Raw genomic sequence first — 15,908 nt, 5'->3', positions numbered from 1 at the left:
GCCGACATTGTCTTTGGATCCAAAAGACAATGGCGCCGATCAGAATAGCATGTGCTCGAGCGCACATCCAAAAATTTGAGGCGTGTTTTCTCCATTTCTCATTTTTAAATTTTTGTCGAATTTGCGGGAAAGATTAATAAAAAAAACTTATAGACCAAATGAAACGAGTAAAGGATTATTCTCTTCAGCATTAAATTCTCTTCTAGGTGAACTAAAAGAATTGATGAAAACTTATTCTTCATTTTTTTAGAGCATCCGAAAGTCAAAATTTTGTCCCAAAAACGTATCTTTTTTCAAAAACCTTGAAAAAAAAAGTTCCGATTTAACGTTTTTCTTCGGGTTTTCTTAGTTTAACTAAGAAATACAGTAATGGAAATTGATTTTTTTCTCGGATAAAAATTACGAACTACAGATTTTCCTGAAAACCAAGAAAAACTATAAAAAAAACTTGAAATCACGTGCTTCAAAATTTTTTATGTTTGCTCAAGTGCATGGAAATTTACTTGACAGTCTTTGGCTTTCGTCTCTGTATTTTCGAAAATACTATCATTTTTATTAGACATAAGTTTTCAAAAATCGTTTTTAATAAAAAACAACGATACCAAGAGGCTTCACAAATGTTTAAGGCTTGATTTTTTATTGTACTACTCAAAGTTAGAATCTATTGATGAATCTTGTATAGAGTTTTGATTTACATTTAAAAAATATCAATTTTTTTTAAGAGTAAATAGATGCAGCAATTATGATATTTGATTGTTGCGATGATGAAGAAAAATACTTGACATATCGAGTTGTTCCGAAAAAATTAAATATTATCAAATTTTTTACTAGATATAAACTAAAATATTAAATAAAAATTACCATTTGTATAACTTTTTAATTAATTAAAAAATCAATTTTCATTAAAAAAATGTTGTGAAATAGTAAAACAATGCGCTTTTTTACTTTACCGTTTAATAAATATTTCTTTGAATGATTTTGAAAGAAAATCGATCAGCCAAGAAACTGTTTCTTAAGGTATCTACACTGGCAGTAATTTATGTCAAAAATTGTTTTATTTTAAGGAATTGACGGTATTTCCACCAGAAAGAAATGTACAAAAAATCCGTTAAGAGAACAGCTTTCGACGAAAATTGCTCCTTATGAACTCTAAACCTAAACATTTATTTCCTTAAAAACTGCGTTTTTTAAGGAAAGTGCCTGCAATGCTGTAAATACACTGAGAGAAATCCGAAAAAGTTAAAATAACATTCCGGAAATGTTAATTTTACCCTGCAGTATTGATCCGAAATCGGTATAAATATTATGCTTTTTAGGTGTATTAGGGGTTAAAATTACTTTTTTTCATGTTAATTTTACCCTTAGTAAGGTGTAAAATTAACACTAAAAAATGTTGACATATTTTTACACCTAAAAAGTGTTAAAGTTATGAGGAAAAAAAGTTAATCGCACCCTCTTTTTTCTCAGTGTAGAAACGTAAAAATTCTGTCAAAAATTGCTCCCAATAATGTGTAGAGGCCTTTACATTTAAAAGAAGTCTTTAACCACAGAAGTAAATTTGAAAAAGTTTTGTTTTGGATATATTTTTCAAAGGCGCTCTCGAACTCATAAACTTATAATTTTTATTGATATATTGCTTTGAAACTTGAAAAATAGTATATTTTTAAAGATCAATACATGAATAACAAATATCTAGTACGTTTTTCTTAATTTGTCACAAAAATGTGGCAATATTTTACCGAGTTTTGATTTTGGAGAAGAACAATGGACAATTTTAGCATATTTTGAAACAGAGATTGACCTTCTCAGGGGGGGGGGGGGGTGGCAGAGGCAGTTTAGGGGGGGGGGGCAATGTACCCTTGCCCCTCCCCGTTGTTACGCCCCTGTTCACGAGGTATTGGAGCGCTTTTAATACCAAAAGTATCCCAAAAATGTATTGATTCTATGGTATTTTTTTCTCTGTGTATATTAGCTATTTTCGAAAAAAAAGTTCTTGAAGAAAAGTGAGAACTAAAATAATAAAACCCCTTCAGACAATATCGATATAAGCGAATGAGGAGGGGTCATCGAAAACCAGAAGTTGATATCTCTCATCGAGTGGCTTATAGTCCGAAAAGAAGCTTAATATATATAATTTTATCAGCACAATTTTTTAATATTCTATTTGAGAAAAAAAATCATCTATTAAACCTTTCAGTCACCAAAAATCAAAAACCCAAAAAAACACTCATTTTTATTCGGGAGTGTTTTTTTCTGTAGGTAAAGTTTAGGATTGGAGTTAATACTTAAGAAAACTCTCACCTGAGTAACTTGATGCGGTCATCAAAGAGTTTGAGATTGTGATCCACCTCTTCACCCTCCACCGTCCAAGCCGACATAATTTTATTGTCAATGAGTGTGGCAAACATCTGTGACTCCAGGAATCTGGAGAGGAATGGACGGTGATGCTGTGGCTGGTCCGAAAGGAAGGATGCCTTATCAAAGTTCTGCAGTGACTCCCTATTGCTCAGCCATTCTTCCCTGCCTTGATTCGGCTGAATCACAAATTGCTCATAGGCTGAGAACATCTGCACGAATCTGTTCAGGAATATCTCCCGGATGGCATTATTGAGCCTCAAATCATCGCAGTACTGCTCCTGAGGAGTTACTGGGGTTTTTCTAGTGCTTGGTGGCATTATATCTGCCCTAAAATCCACCTCATCGAGGCTAACACCGCTCCTTCGGACAATGTCCACAATTTTCTGCAGAGCCTCTGATCTGGGTCCATTTGAGGGAGAACCAGGAGGTTGTTGGGGTTCCGGAGAGGCTGATCTATCCCAGTCAAGAATGTCATGGAGGGAATGCTTCCGTCTGACATGCATCCCAGACGGAAGGGTACAACTGGCTGTCATTGGATCTTGATCTGAGCGCCTCGGGGGAACTACAAAACCAAAGTGATTAAATTTAAAGTGAAATAAATTCAGAGAAAGACTATATAACAAAGATGTTTTGAAAATGGGATCGTAGTAGCATACACAGAAAAAAAAATATTTTGTAAAATTGTTCGTAAATGTTTGTGAATTCCTATGGGGGAGTTACGAAATGCTCGTGAATCGTATAACCCACAAACAAGTTCGTAAAATTTGTACATTTCTCACAAGCATTGTTCGTAAAATGATCATTTGACGAACATTTTTTGTACTTTTACAAACATTTGTTCGTAAATGTTCGTAAACACACAGGAAAATGTTCGTAAAATTTTGTCATTTGTTCGTACATTTTTGCCAGACAAACAAAAAATTTACGAACAAATACGAACACATGACAAAATTTTACGAACATTTTCCTGTGTGTTTACGAACATTTACGAACAAATGTTTGTAAAAGTACAAAAAATGTTCGTCAAATGATCATTTTACGAACAATGTTTGTGAAAAAAGTACAAACTTTTACGAACTTGTTTGTGTGGGTTATACGATTCACGAGCATTTCGTAAGTCTGCCATAGGATTTCACAAACATTTACGAACAATTTTACAAAAATTTTTTTTCTGTGTAGTTACGGAAGCTTGCAACTCCTTTAATAAATAATAAAAAAATATAATAATACGGACTAATCCGAATACAGTAACTAAGCTATCTTGTCAATTACATTTTTGTGAATGTGAAAAAAGAGGAGTGAATATCTAAATAAGCTCCGCCCAAAAATAAATTCAGATCACGCCACGCCCACTTTAGAAGTAATTACCATTTTTGAACTTGGTATTTTAGTTGTGATTACACTGTGCAACAGCCAAAAATGGGATGGAAAATAATGAGTAGTTTCTTGTTCCTTGGTATGTCCTGAACATTTCTCCCGAAGAAACTTGTGGTCCATCACGTCAAGTTTCTGAGATATCTTAAGAAAAAGATCTTTAAGAAATTTTTCGAAATATTTGAAAAAAGTTATTTATAATCAATAACGGTACATCCTAGGATGTTAGTGTCAAAGGATAACTCAAGGATGTGTAGAGGAGGATTCAAGGACATTTTTCCTGGAACATCGCATATCCCTATCCCTTCATTTTTTAGATTTGTTTCATAAACTCCTAAATATCCTCCATATCCATGAAAAAGATTCGTGGGACGACTTGAATCCTTTACAAAAATAGTCTCCTGAATATCATAGGGTCGTAAAATATACCGTTATCCAGAAATTACGTATTTGAATGACTTATGAACCACAGAATTTTCTCTTAAAAAATTATTATTTTATTTCATATCTTAACAACATGCACTATAAGCCAATAAGACCTCGATATGGAATCGATCGGGCTCAAATTTTAATATGTTTTAGCTGGGCCTTAGATCTTTTGATCAATACCAAACTTAAGGTCCCCCGACCCTCCTGACCCGACCTATAAGGGTCCAAAAAAAATTCTTCAAATGGCCATAACTCCGGTTCTAATTGTCAGAATTTAAAAAGTGAGTGCGTTTTGGAAAGCTCTCGTGAAATGCCACTTCTCTCTCTAACATTACAAGTTCATAAAACTACGGCTAGTGGCGCTATTATCAAAATGAAATTTTTCAATTTTCTAAATCAAATAACTCAAAAATTAGTTTGTGCATTGGGCCGAAATTTTAGTATGTTGTAGCCGCATATTATGCCTATCAAACAAAAAAAATACATAAGCCGATCGATAACCCCTGACCCGAGCTATAAGAGGTCAAAGTTCGAATATTTACCGGCTTATATCTCCGGTTCTAATTAACATTTTGACCTAAATTCTGGTGTTTTAGTTTCGTCTCGATGAGCACTTTCAGATGAAAGTTCAAAAAATCACCACAGGTGGCGCTACGATACCGTCTAAATTCATCAACATTCAAACTCATTTTTCTTTGTGTAAATTCCCTTGTGTAATTTAATCAAATTTTAGAATGTTGTAGTCTAGTCTATGACGTTTCCAAAAAGTGGCGTGGGTTCGCTGTGATTTCAATAGAACCGGAGATATGAGGGGTCGAAGTTCACGAAATTCAAAACATCATATCTTCTGTGCTTTTAAGCGAATTTGATGAGTAAGGGCGCACATTAAAGGTCTCACAAAAAGGACAAAATTCTGTTACCACCATTACACATAAAATTGGAATTTGTAAAGAATTTTATAAAATCCCTAAATCACGAGCAAGCGGCTTTCAAACGTTTGAGAGAAGCTTCTCCAAAACTTGGCATCGCAAAAATAGAAGAAAGTGTTTTCACGGGTCCTGACATCCGAAAGTTGGAAAAGGATTCAACTTTCACAAATTCTTTGCTGCCAGATGAAAAAATTGCATGAGAATCGGTCAAAAATGTAATTTACAATTGTTTAGGAGGCACCAGGACAGAAATTTCCGAAAATCTTGTGCAAAAAAAGATTTCAGAATTTAGAAAAGTGGATATGAATATATCACTGAAAATCCACTTCCTGTATTGTCACTTTGATGTTTTTTAAGACAAAAATCAAAAGAATCAGATGAGCACGGAATAAAATACCATCAATTCGCTGCACTTACGAAAAATGGTACAAAAGCAAGAATCTTGATTCTCTTTTGGCATAAATGTGCTGGATGGTGCATTACAAAGAAAATTAAACTTATGAGACATTAGAATTTATTTGTAGAAGATTTGAAATAAAATAATGAATTTTTGAGAGAAAATTCTGTGGTTCATAAGTCATTCAAATACGTAATTTCTGGATAACGGTATACTTTACGACCCTATGATATTCAGGAGACTATTTTTGTAAAGGATTCAAGTCGTCCCACGAATCCTTTTCATGGATTTGGAGGATATTTAGGAGTTTATGAAACAAATCTAAAAAATGAAGGGATAGGGATATGCGATGTTCCAGGAAAAATGTCCTTGAATCCTCCTCTACACATCCTTGAGTTATCCTTTGACACTAACATCCTAGGATGTACCGTTATTGATTATAAATAACTTTTTTCAAATATTTCGAAAAATTTCTTAAAGATCTTTTTCTTAAGATATCTCAGAAACTTGACGTGATGGACCACAAGTTTCTTCGGGAGAAATGTTCACGACATACCAAGGAACAAGAAACTACTCATTATTTTCCATCCCAAGAAAAAAAGTTTCATTTTGTTGCACAGTGTTATTATTAATAAGCAAATCAATAGTATACAGCATTTTTAAATGCCATACAGTTTGTTTTAAATAAAAATGAAAAAGGCGTGGTCAAGGGCGGGGCTTATTTACTAAAAGAAAATTGTATAAGATTCCGCTTAAATAAAATTTATGGGAGCGGTTGTCCATTAATTTTTGCAATATTTAATCAATTTAACACTGACAATTCAAAAATGACATTTTTTGGCCATACCTCCAAAAGGGGCGTGGCCTAAAATTAATTTAGGGGTAGGACTTATTCCGATCACTTTCATTTTAACATACAGATTTTTAAAAAAAAGGTACACATTTCCAAAGGATTCTTAATGGTTTTTTAAATGTAATAAGCAAAATGTTATCTGTAAAAGAATGATTAGAAAAAAAACAATCCATTTTACCTTGTATTATGGTCGACTGTTCAGCTGTTTTGTCCCTGGGAACTTGGAATTTATCCAGAACAGCCGCCAGTTCCATCACAAAATCAGCTCGATGAGGGAAACTTGGTAACTCTTCCGGCAACTGAATAATCTTCCTGTCAATGTCCACGTAGCATAGAGTAGCCTCGGTGCCAATCTTCATGTTTGTCTCTGCATCAGCATGGAGACCCATTACAAAGGGTACCGGTGCATCCAGAAAGTGATAGAGAGACGCCGGAAGGATAGGAGCATAAACATGGGGCCAAGTAAATGGAAAAAGGAGATTCGTGATGCATTCAGCCACAACCATTAACTTGTTGTAGTCAGCAGATCGAAGAAGAACTTGATTTTCCAGCAGGACACACGTGAACAGCTGAATAACACATTCAATGCCCAAATAGCTGAACATCAAACGGGTGGGAAAGTCCATCAGGGGCAGTTCATCGTGGACATTTGGACACTGCAGCAGAGTCGGAAGGGGTGATTGGTGAGATTCTTCAGGTGGCAGGTAGATGCGGATTGAACGTCCGGGATCGGGAATTGACACTTCATGGAGAATGTTGTAGACATAGCTCTCGAGGCTCAATCCTGGACCTGGTTGGCGTGGAAGACACCTAAATTTCGACAAAGAAAACACGTCGAGAACAAGAAAAAATTCATGAACATTTATTTCAAAGGATTTTTCTTTTTTGAAATCCCAGGAAAAAAGTTTAAATTTCTCAATTTTCTTCGGGTTTTCTTAGTTTAACTATGAAATACTCTTATAATTTTTTTTTGGTTAGATTGTATTTTTCAGATAAAATTACGAGCTGTACATTTCATGCAAATTGGAGACTGCTTTGAGGACGTGCTTCACTAAACTAATCATGAGTCCGTCATTTTGTGATATCTTTTTTTGAAAAAAATTTATTTAGGCACTTTAAATATGTATAAAAACGTACCAAAAAATTTTAGGAAATTGGTCGTTTCTTTATCTTTCAAAAAAATTAAAAAGCAGCTCACTTTTGGCCTCTTAATTAAGGACACGGTCTTACGGCGTTATCACACTTGCACATTAAAATTTTAATGTGATTCACATTAATTGTCGTTTGTGAGCGTCCAAATATGTTATTTGTGTCTTTGAGTCACTTAATATTTGGGGTTTTTCTATTTATTGATAAAGAAGTGGACTTGGCCTGCAAAAATAAGTTTAAATTTACCTAAAGCATAACTATCTTTCACATTAAAAAATTAAAGAGAAAATCGCATTAATTTTTCGCATTAATGCTATAAATCAATTTATATCAAATTTTGCGGGCCAAGTCTACCTTTTTATCAACAAATTGATCAAATTTTGAATATAAAATGATTCAAACACACAAATTACACATTTGGACTCTCACCAGCGACAATTAATGTGAATCATATTAAAATTTTAATATGCAAGTGTGATAACACAGTTAAAGCACTTCACTCAATCCCGGTATTATGCACATTTTCGGGACCGAAAAAATGTCCAAAATTCCATTACGCATCCAGAAAATTTGCATACCCGCAATGGCTTTCTTTTGAATAAATCGGCCGTAGAACGAATTTCGCGCGGAGTAAAAGTAGTTCAAACAAAAAGATTCAACTGCTTAACCCTTTAAGGACTATTGGAACACCGGTGTCCTATAAAGAAAATAATTTTTCCTGACTACCTAATTTTTTTTTCCTTATGTTTGTACGTTTTTGCAAAGTTGAAGGTTGAATGAATCTAGGATATTTTTTGCAAGTCTCCAGCTATTTGCAATATAGTAAATTTTTAAGCTCAAAAATGGCGATTTTTATTTCTCATAATGAAAATTAATTTTAATTATTTTTTATACTTTCAATTTTTTTTAAGTATGAGCGTTTTGGAACATAATATTTCACATTAGAGTGAAAATTATTATTCATTGGTATTGTTAGAAAAATCATTAAAAATTTTAGGATATTTTTGTCCATATCACTCCTAGGACAAAAAAATACACCGAATCAGTCTCTGTTGGATTTTCTAAGGTTAGATGTAAGACCTTTTACCGATTTTGTTTATCCGTTTCACTTTTATTGCTGATTTTCGGTCCGCGAAAACTGTCTCGTCGTTAAAGGGTTAATAGAAATACATTAACAAACAGTAATTTTTGGGCAGAGTTCTTCAATAAACGGTTAGAATATTTGAAAAATTTACCTTAATAAAAGAAATTAAAGTTTTATTCTAAAAAAATAGCAAAATGTTTTCAAATTTCCCGCGTAGCAACATAGTACATTCAGTCCCGGCATTATACACTTCTGTTCGGGATTATGCACCTGACGAGATTATGCAAGTTTGCCTACTTTTGAGAGTCAATTTATGAAATCATTTTTGAAATACGCTTGAATAGAGATGGTAAAATTTCAGAAATTTCACGGTAGTCACCATCTACAATAGGCGGAAAAGCGTGAAATTTCATGAAATTTGCCATCTCTACACCCGAATGTATACTATTTTGTCAGTATAAAACTTTAATTTCTTTTATTAATGGTGTCTACACACTAAAGGCAATTTTCGTCAAAAACTGACTTTTTTAAAAAATTCTGACATTTCTGCCTACAAGGATAAGGGAAATTTTCTTTAAAAAGGCATTTTTTAAAGAAATTTCTCATAGTGTGTAGCGCCCATAAGGGAAAAATTTTAAATATTCTAGCAATTTATTGAAAACTCTGGCCAAACAATACTGTTTGTTGATGAATTCCATTTAATTTAAACAGGTGAATCTTATTATTATGACTGCTTTGACACCGCGCAAAAATCGTTCTACTGCCGATTTATTCAAAAGAAAGCCCCTGCGGGTATGCAAATTTCTCCATGCATAATGCCATTTCGCGTGTTTTTTTCGGTTCCGAAAATGTGCATAATCCCGGGACTTAGTGTATACATTCAAGCGTATTTCACAAAATGATTTCATAAATTGACTCCCAATGATAGGCAAATCGTTTTTTCTTATTGCTTCAATCGAAGGAGAAACTAGTAATCTAAGATAATAGTTATACACTAAAAAATCAAAAGTACATTCGGAGTATTTTTGAAGATACAGAAATGAAATCAAAGGAACACCGAGAGTACCGAGCATGTTTACGAGCGCTCGAACCGCTCGGACGAAGTTGTTGAATCATATTATCTTATTATCTTCAGAACTAAATTCTCTTTTAACCCTTTAACGACGAGACACTTTTTACGGACTGAAAATCAACGGTAAAAATTAAACTGGGAAACATAATCAATGATAAGTCTTTACATCTAGCCTTGGAAAGTCCAACCGAGTCTAATTCGGTGTATTTTGTGCCTCTACAAACGATAGGGACAAAAATAACCCAAAAATATAAGTAATTTTTCTGACAACACCAAAGAATAATATTTTTCGTTTTAATTAAAAATATTACGTATGAGTATTGTAGTTTTTATTGCCAAAAGGGTTTTGCATAAAAAAAATTGAAAGTATAAAAAATAAATAAAATCATGAATTTTAGAATTTAAAAATTCGCCATTTTTGAGCTTAAATATTTACTACATAGCAAATAGCTGGAGACTTGCAAAAAATATTCTAGATTCCTTCAACCTTATACTTTACAATTATGTACAGACATAAGAAAAAATAACTTTAGTTAGTCAGGAAAAATTATTTTCTTTATGGGACGCCGGTGTTCCAATCGTCCTTAAAGGGTTAACTTTTGAAAATTCGATATCGAAAATTTTTTCGGTTATAAGTACATAAGGAGAGGAAAAGTTTTGCTTAGGCTACTTACAAAACATTTCCGACAATAAAAGAAATAAAAGGGTGGGGGCAAAGAAAGAAAAACACCTAAAGATAATGTTTTTTATTAGGGTCGCTGAAGATCAGAAGTTGATATCTCTTACCGCTGAAACTCCAGGTCGGTAACAAATTCGAAAAATAGCTGATTATTTACTGCACTCTCTTTGAGTTCGAGCAGTAATATTCGAATTAGTATTCAAGATTTCATTTTTGCTTTAAGCTTTCAATATCTAAATTGCACTTTTACCGATTTTTATAAGAAATAATAAATTCAAAACATCGCAAAATATGCACCAAGTCCGAACTGTACCTCCCGTAAAAGCAACCTTTCTTCAATTTTTCAGAATACAAAATATTAATAACACAGAACAGTAAAAATCCGAGCTTCAAAAGTTGCATAAAGTCAAGAGATTATTGGACGAAGGTGAATCCAAGTAAGAAAATGAATAAATTGATTTTGAAGTTTCAAACTTAAAAGTTTCTCAATTAGAATTTATTCATTATAGATCGATTTGACACACACGGAGCAAAAGAAAACGAAAAGCTAAGATTGATGAGAGTTTTCCTCTCCTAAATAAATTTCCCATTCCAAGAGGACACAAGGTATTCCATCATCTTTTAAGCTGAAAAGAAACTTTTTATTCAAGTCAACTTACTTGTAGAGATTCTTGAGAAAGACTTCAGCAACATTAACGTACGCCATTTGACAAATCAGTGAGATACTTTTGGCCACATAGAGTTTGTCCTTGGTGATGTCATAGTAACTGAGGGCTGAGTTTGGAGCATGAGCTGCCAATTTGAAATGCCTAGGCAGAGATCTGCTGGCTGGATTTTCTTTCACTCGTCTCAATCCTGGGCCATTCTGGCGACTCGACAGTTCAGTGATGAACATTGATTGGAGAGTATGCATTGCACTGCAGATATTTCTATTCCGTACCTCCTCATAGAAAACCAGGCTGAACCCATAGCATCTCTTTCCATCCTCCCGGGTCGTCGCGAAAGCATGAAATTTTGGCTCAATGTTGTGCTTTTGAGTGCGAAACTTAAGACCTTGCGGGAGAGAAAGCATGCAGATACCATGACTGTCGAAGGGATTCCATGGAACATTTTCCGGATAATGAGCCAAGGGTTTGCTCTTGTAGGCTCGATCCAGTGGAGAACAGTGCAAACTGTCGCCTGTATGGAAAAAGATGTTTATCTAAGTAACAATCCCCATTTTCGAAGGTCATGGGAAGATGTTGTTTTTCATATCAGGAAATTTCCCAATAATTTGCGAAAGTTATGTAAAAAAAATCGATATATTATTACTGGAGTTGAGGTATTCACAGTATTCACAGTTGCGCAAATATTTGAACAAGCATATAATTTAATTTTGAGGGGATATTAAAAAAATAAAAACGCAACTTTTTTATTTTAAACACATTTTTTAGCAACGTATTTTTTCAATTCCAATTCATTTCAAGAATCCATAACAAATAAAGACTGAACCCTCTTACAATTGCGTGGCAAAAAATGGATTTAATAAAAAAACACAAGAAAATAATAGTTAATAATAGTTAAATAATAGTTATGATATGAAAAAGAAAAAAAAAGTGAAAACAGAAACTAATTGACTAAGCCCAGTAAAGGAATTCTGTAACAGTATGACAATGTCATATGACCAATTAAAAAAAAATTATGTGATAAATTCGGAAGAACTAATCTTAAATCCGACTCATATGATTTACTAAAAGCTTTAGAGCTCCTTTCAATTGTAATTTGATGCTCACTGGGCTTTAATGTTGTCCTGCTCTGAAATTCTACGACGAAAATTTGTCATATGACATTGTCATAGTGTTACAGAATTCCCCTTCAGGAGGGGAATTCTGTAACACTCTGGCAATGCCATATGACAAATTGAGTTCGAATCTTAGGAGAGCTTTTTCGAAAATGCGATTCTGTAGCCGTGACATTGCCATTTCAGCTCACGGGACATTGTCAGAAGTCACATACAATGCCCGCTCTCTAATCCGAATCGCTGTAATCCGGACGAGTTATCGACGGTTACATTTAAAATCATTTTGAGGTTTTGTAAGCACGAGTATTCAGCAATGAAAATAAATTATCCTGTGATGTTTTTGTTTAATAAATGAACTATAATAACATAGAATTCTCTAATTATGTCTTTTTAAACTTCTTTAAAACTTTTATTCTAATTCTAAAAAAAACCTTGTATTATATTTTCGAGACGTTGAACAAATTCAAAAAAATCATCCGGATTACGAAGCGGATATCTGTCATAATGTCTCCCAATCATCCGGATTACGAAGCGGGCACTGTATTTGAGATTTCTGGAAATTCAAATGACAATTAATTTTGTTAAACAAATCAACCAAGACGTATACTGTATTTTCATAAGATAATCAAGTAAAGGGATTTCATTAAAAAATTAATGAATTGCATTTTCGAACTCATATGATATGACAAAAAAGCTCGATTGGCATTGTCAGGTTTCGAACTCACGCGTGACAATGCCACAAATACAGAATTCCCCTACAGATTGAAAGATTTTGGCGAGATGGCCAAAAATGATTTTTAAGCCTCCAGTACACTTTTTAGATTAGTGAAATTTCATGAAAACAAAATTCACGTCTGTTTCTTCCTTAAAAATTTACATAAATTGTAATAATAATGTAATAATTTCGGACCCAAAATTGAGCTAAACTAAATTTAAATTAATGTGATCTTCAAAAAAAAGGAAGAGTGCTAAAAAGTAGCACAGACATGCAGAGCTTTTTAGAAGGAAAAGGATAAGAATTTTTACTTCGTGAAATTTTCCTGATCTGAAAAGTGTACCGAAACCATTAATAACCAGAATTAATTTTTTATACCTCTGGAACGCCTTTTGAATCTTAGAAATTTCATTGAATCAAAATTCACATCCTTTTCTTTTTCATACGTTTTTCATATCTATATATCAGTCTTTCGCACTCTAAATTCGGTTGAGCTAAATATACTTTTTTATGATGTTTAAAAGAAGAAAAGTCCGAAAGAGTGAGCAGGACATATGCAATAGTTTTGTGTAAGAAAAAGATGCGAACTTCGTCTTCATGAAATTTTCCTGATCTAAAGGTGTTTGTTTTCCTTACTGATGAAAATTGATATTTTTACTGACCAAACCCCGTTTCTTATACCTTCGGCACAGCTTTTAGATCAGGAAAATTTCATAAAGTCAAAATTCATATCCCTTTCTTTCTTATAGGCTTTGCATACATATATCGTACTCTTTCATGATCTTCTTCTTCTATTCAACATCACACCAAATTAAATTTAGTACAATCTAATTTTGAGACCAAAAAAGTGAGATAGACTTATGTAAATCTTTTGATAAAGAAAGAAAAGCGAATTTTTATTTTATAAAATTTTCCTTATCTAAAATGTGTGCCGGATCCATTACAGAGTAAATTTGCTAATTTACTAATCAATTCAAACTTTATCAGTCTAACCCCTCAATCCTGAGATAAAATTTTCAACTTTAATGTCGTGGGACCCGTGAGACGCATTTCCAACTGAATCAAATTCATTTGATTGAAATTTTACGCTAATTTAATGTTTTTCACTTTTTAGATAAGGAACATTTCATGAAATTAAAATTCGTGCTTCTTTCTCTTTCAAAAGATTTGCATAAGTCTGTTTCTTTCCTTCGGACTTAAAACTAAATTTAATTTGTTGTGATATTCAAAATAATAAGCAGAAGAAGAAAAGTGAAAACGACTATGATAGATATATGCAGATCTTTTGAGAAGGACAGGGATGCGTATTTATGAAATTTTGAAATTTTCTTAATCTAAATGGTGTGCCGGAGCCATAAGTCTATAAATTTAAATTCGTTTTTAGAAGATAACTCGTATTCCTTCATAAAAAAAAATCTTAAAGTAATCAAGTTTCTTTCAGCTTTAAAAGCAAAAATTTCTATATTAACTAATCTGAAATGGAACTGTCAAAAAACTTGAAGTGAATCTTAAATTTTAAAGCTAGTCGCGTATTTCTCAACCGATTGGGACAACTTTGGATTCGTTTAAAAGATCTTAAATTTCCAATCAAGTCTGAGTAAATAATATTTTTTATGCGAAATTGAATTGTAAAGTTAAGTAATTTTAACCAAATTTTTGATTGATTTATGAATCAGTCGCAAGCATATAAATTCAAAAAATGAGACTTGGAAAAATATTTTGCAGAATACTCGAATTTTCGAGCATTATTAAGTTTTTCCTACGAGTTGCATTAGAGGGGTGACAGTTAGCTCTGAAAAATGCGACCGGTTTTAGTGTAATTTTTTTCCTGTTTTCGTACACATTCTACGAGATATCTTCAAAACTACGTAGATTGCCAATTTAGGATTTTCGGTTGCCTCTTCGTTATTACATTGGTTTTTATTTTGTATTAGTATTTTTTGCTAATTCATTCTACAATGACAGAAAACAGCTAATAAACTCAAAAGTTTTTTCGGCTCGCTAGAAACATATGGGATACATAGGAAATGTCATGCCCCTGAGTTGCACAGCTTTTTAATTAGACATGAATTCAAATATCTCAATTTGGTGAAATATTTTGTGAAGTACATTCGGATCAATATTTTCATAAATCAATTTTTTAACACTCCATTTAAAATCCCAGACATTAGAGTATTCATGTGAAAATTTGATTTATTTACAAATTTCACCGGAAATTCATAAATTTGTTCCCCCAACCTCAGTTTCAAATTGAATTTTCAGGCACTCCAAATTGACTCACATTTTTATTTTTTTAGATTTACACCATGCTAAATGACTAAAGGTACATTTAAAAATAATTGAGGATTAACTTGATTAAGAAATAATTTTATTAATTCCTGGAAAGGTCCAAAAATCTTCAACACCTCACATAATTGAGTACTTGGAAAAATTATTATTGGTGTTTCATTCAGTTTTATAATGTGTGTCTTTGGCCAAATCTTCCGCCTCTTTAGAAGCCTCCAAGAAATAGAAGAAAAAAATACAAAAGAATATTGAGGTGAAAGAAAATGGGTCGAGCGTTGAATGCGAAGTATTATTCTTGAGCAACAGGTGAATGCACTATAATTTCTAAAAATATATATAATAACAACTGTACATGTTACTAATTTCAATTTACAAGAATAGAAAAAAGAATCATTACAATTGTGCAAAATTCATTTCCGTCACTGATTTTCTTCAGTCTCTCTCTCTCTCTCTCTTTCTGTCTACTGAATTTTATTTTTGTGCAATTTATTCAAGCACCATTTATGTTTAACAATTTATCCAATTAGTTAATCCAATAGACATTCACTTTGAAATTTACTTATTTATATAAATAATTTGAGTGATTTTTTTACTGGTTGAAATCACTTTGAAATTTTTACACAAATATGCTGACTGGGAATATTATGATCGCTTCTCTTGATAAATATTCTGCATGAATTGAACAAAATGATGAATTGATCTCAATTAGTGGTTTTTAATTAATCAAAATGGTATAATTGGTAAAGTTGGTATTGTTATGATATATTTATGTAGTTTCTCTTCCACTCTGCTGAGTTTTATTG

General features: G+C 32.8%; 1 protein-coding gene across 3 annotated transcripts in view; it reads right to left on the bottom strand.

The window, feature by feature from the left end:
- The window catches only part of LOC129804083 (DENN domain-containing protein 5A), a 48,340-nt gene that overhangs the window by 19,211 nt on the left and 13,221 nt on the right, over positions 1-15,908 (bottom strand). For all 3 annotated transcript variants that reach the window (XM_055851114.1, XM_055851115.1, XM_055851116.1), the window contains exons 2-4: positions 10,984-11,503; positions 6,519-7,150; positions 2,302-2,920 (exon numbers count right to left, since the gene is read on the bottom strand). In XM_055851114.1, coding sequence (XP_055707089.1) covers positions 2,302-2,920; positions 6,519-7,150; positions 10,984-11,503 — 1,771 coding nt within the window. The remainder of the gene's footprint in view (positions 1-2,301; positions 2,921-6,518; positions 7,151-10,983; positions 11,504-15,908) is intronic.

This window comes from Phlebotomus papatasi, chromosome 2 (assembly GCF_024763615.1).
Source record: "Phlebotomus papatasi isolate M1 chromosome 2, Ppap_2.1, whole genome shotgun sequence".
In the NCBI taxonomy this organism is placed as follows: Eukaryota; Metazoa; Arthropoda; class Insecta; order Diptera; family Psychodidae; genus Phlebotomus; species Phlebotomus papatasi.
This window is presented reverse-complemented; position numbering and strand designations above follow the sequence as displayed.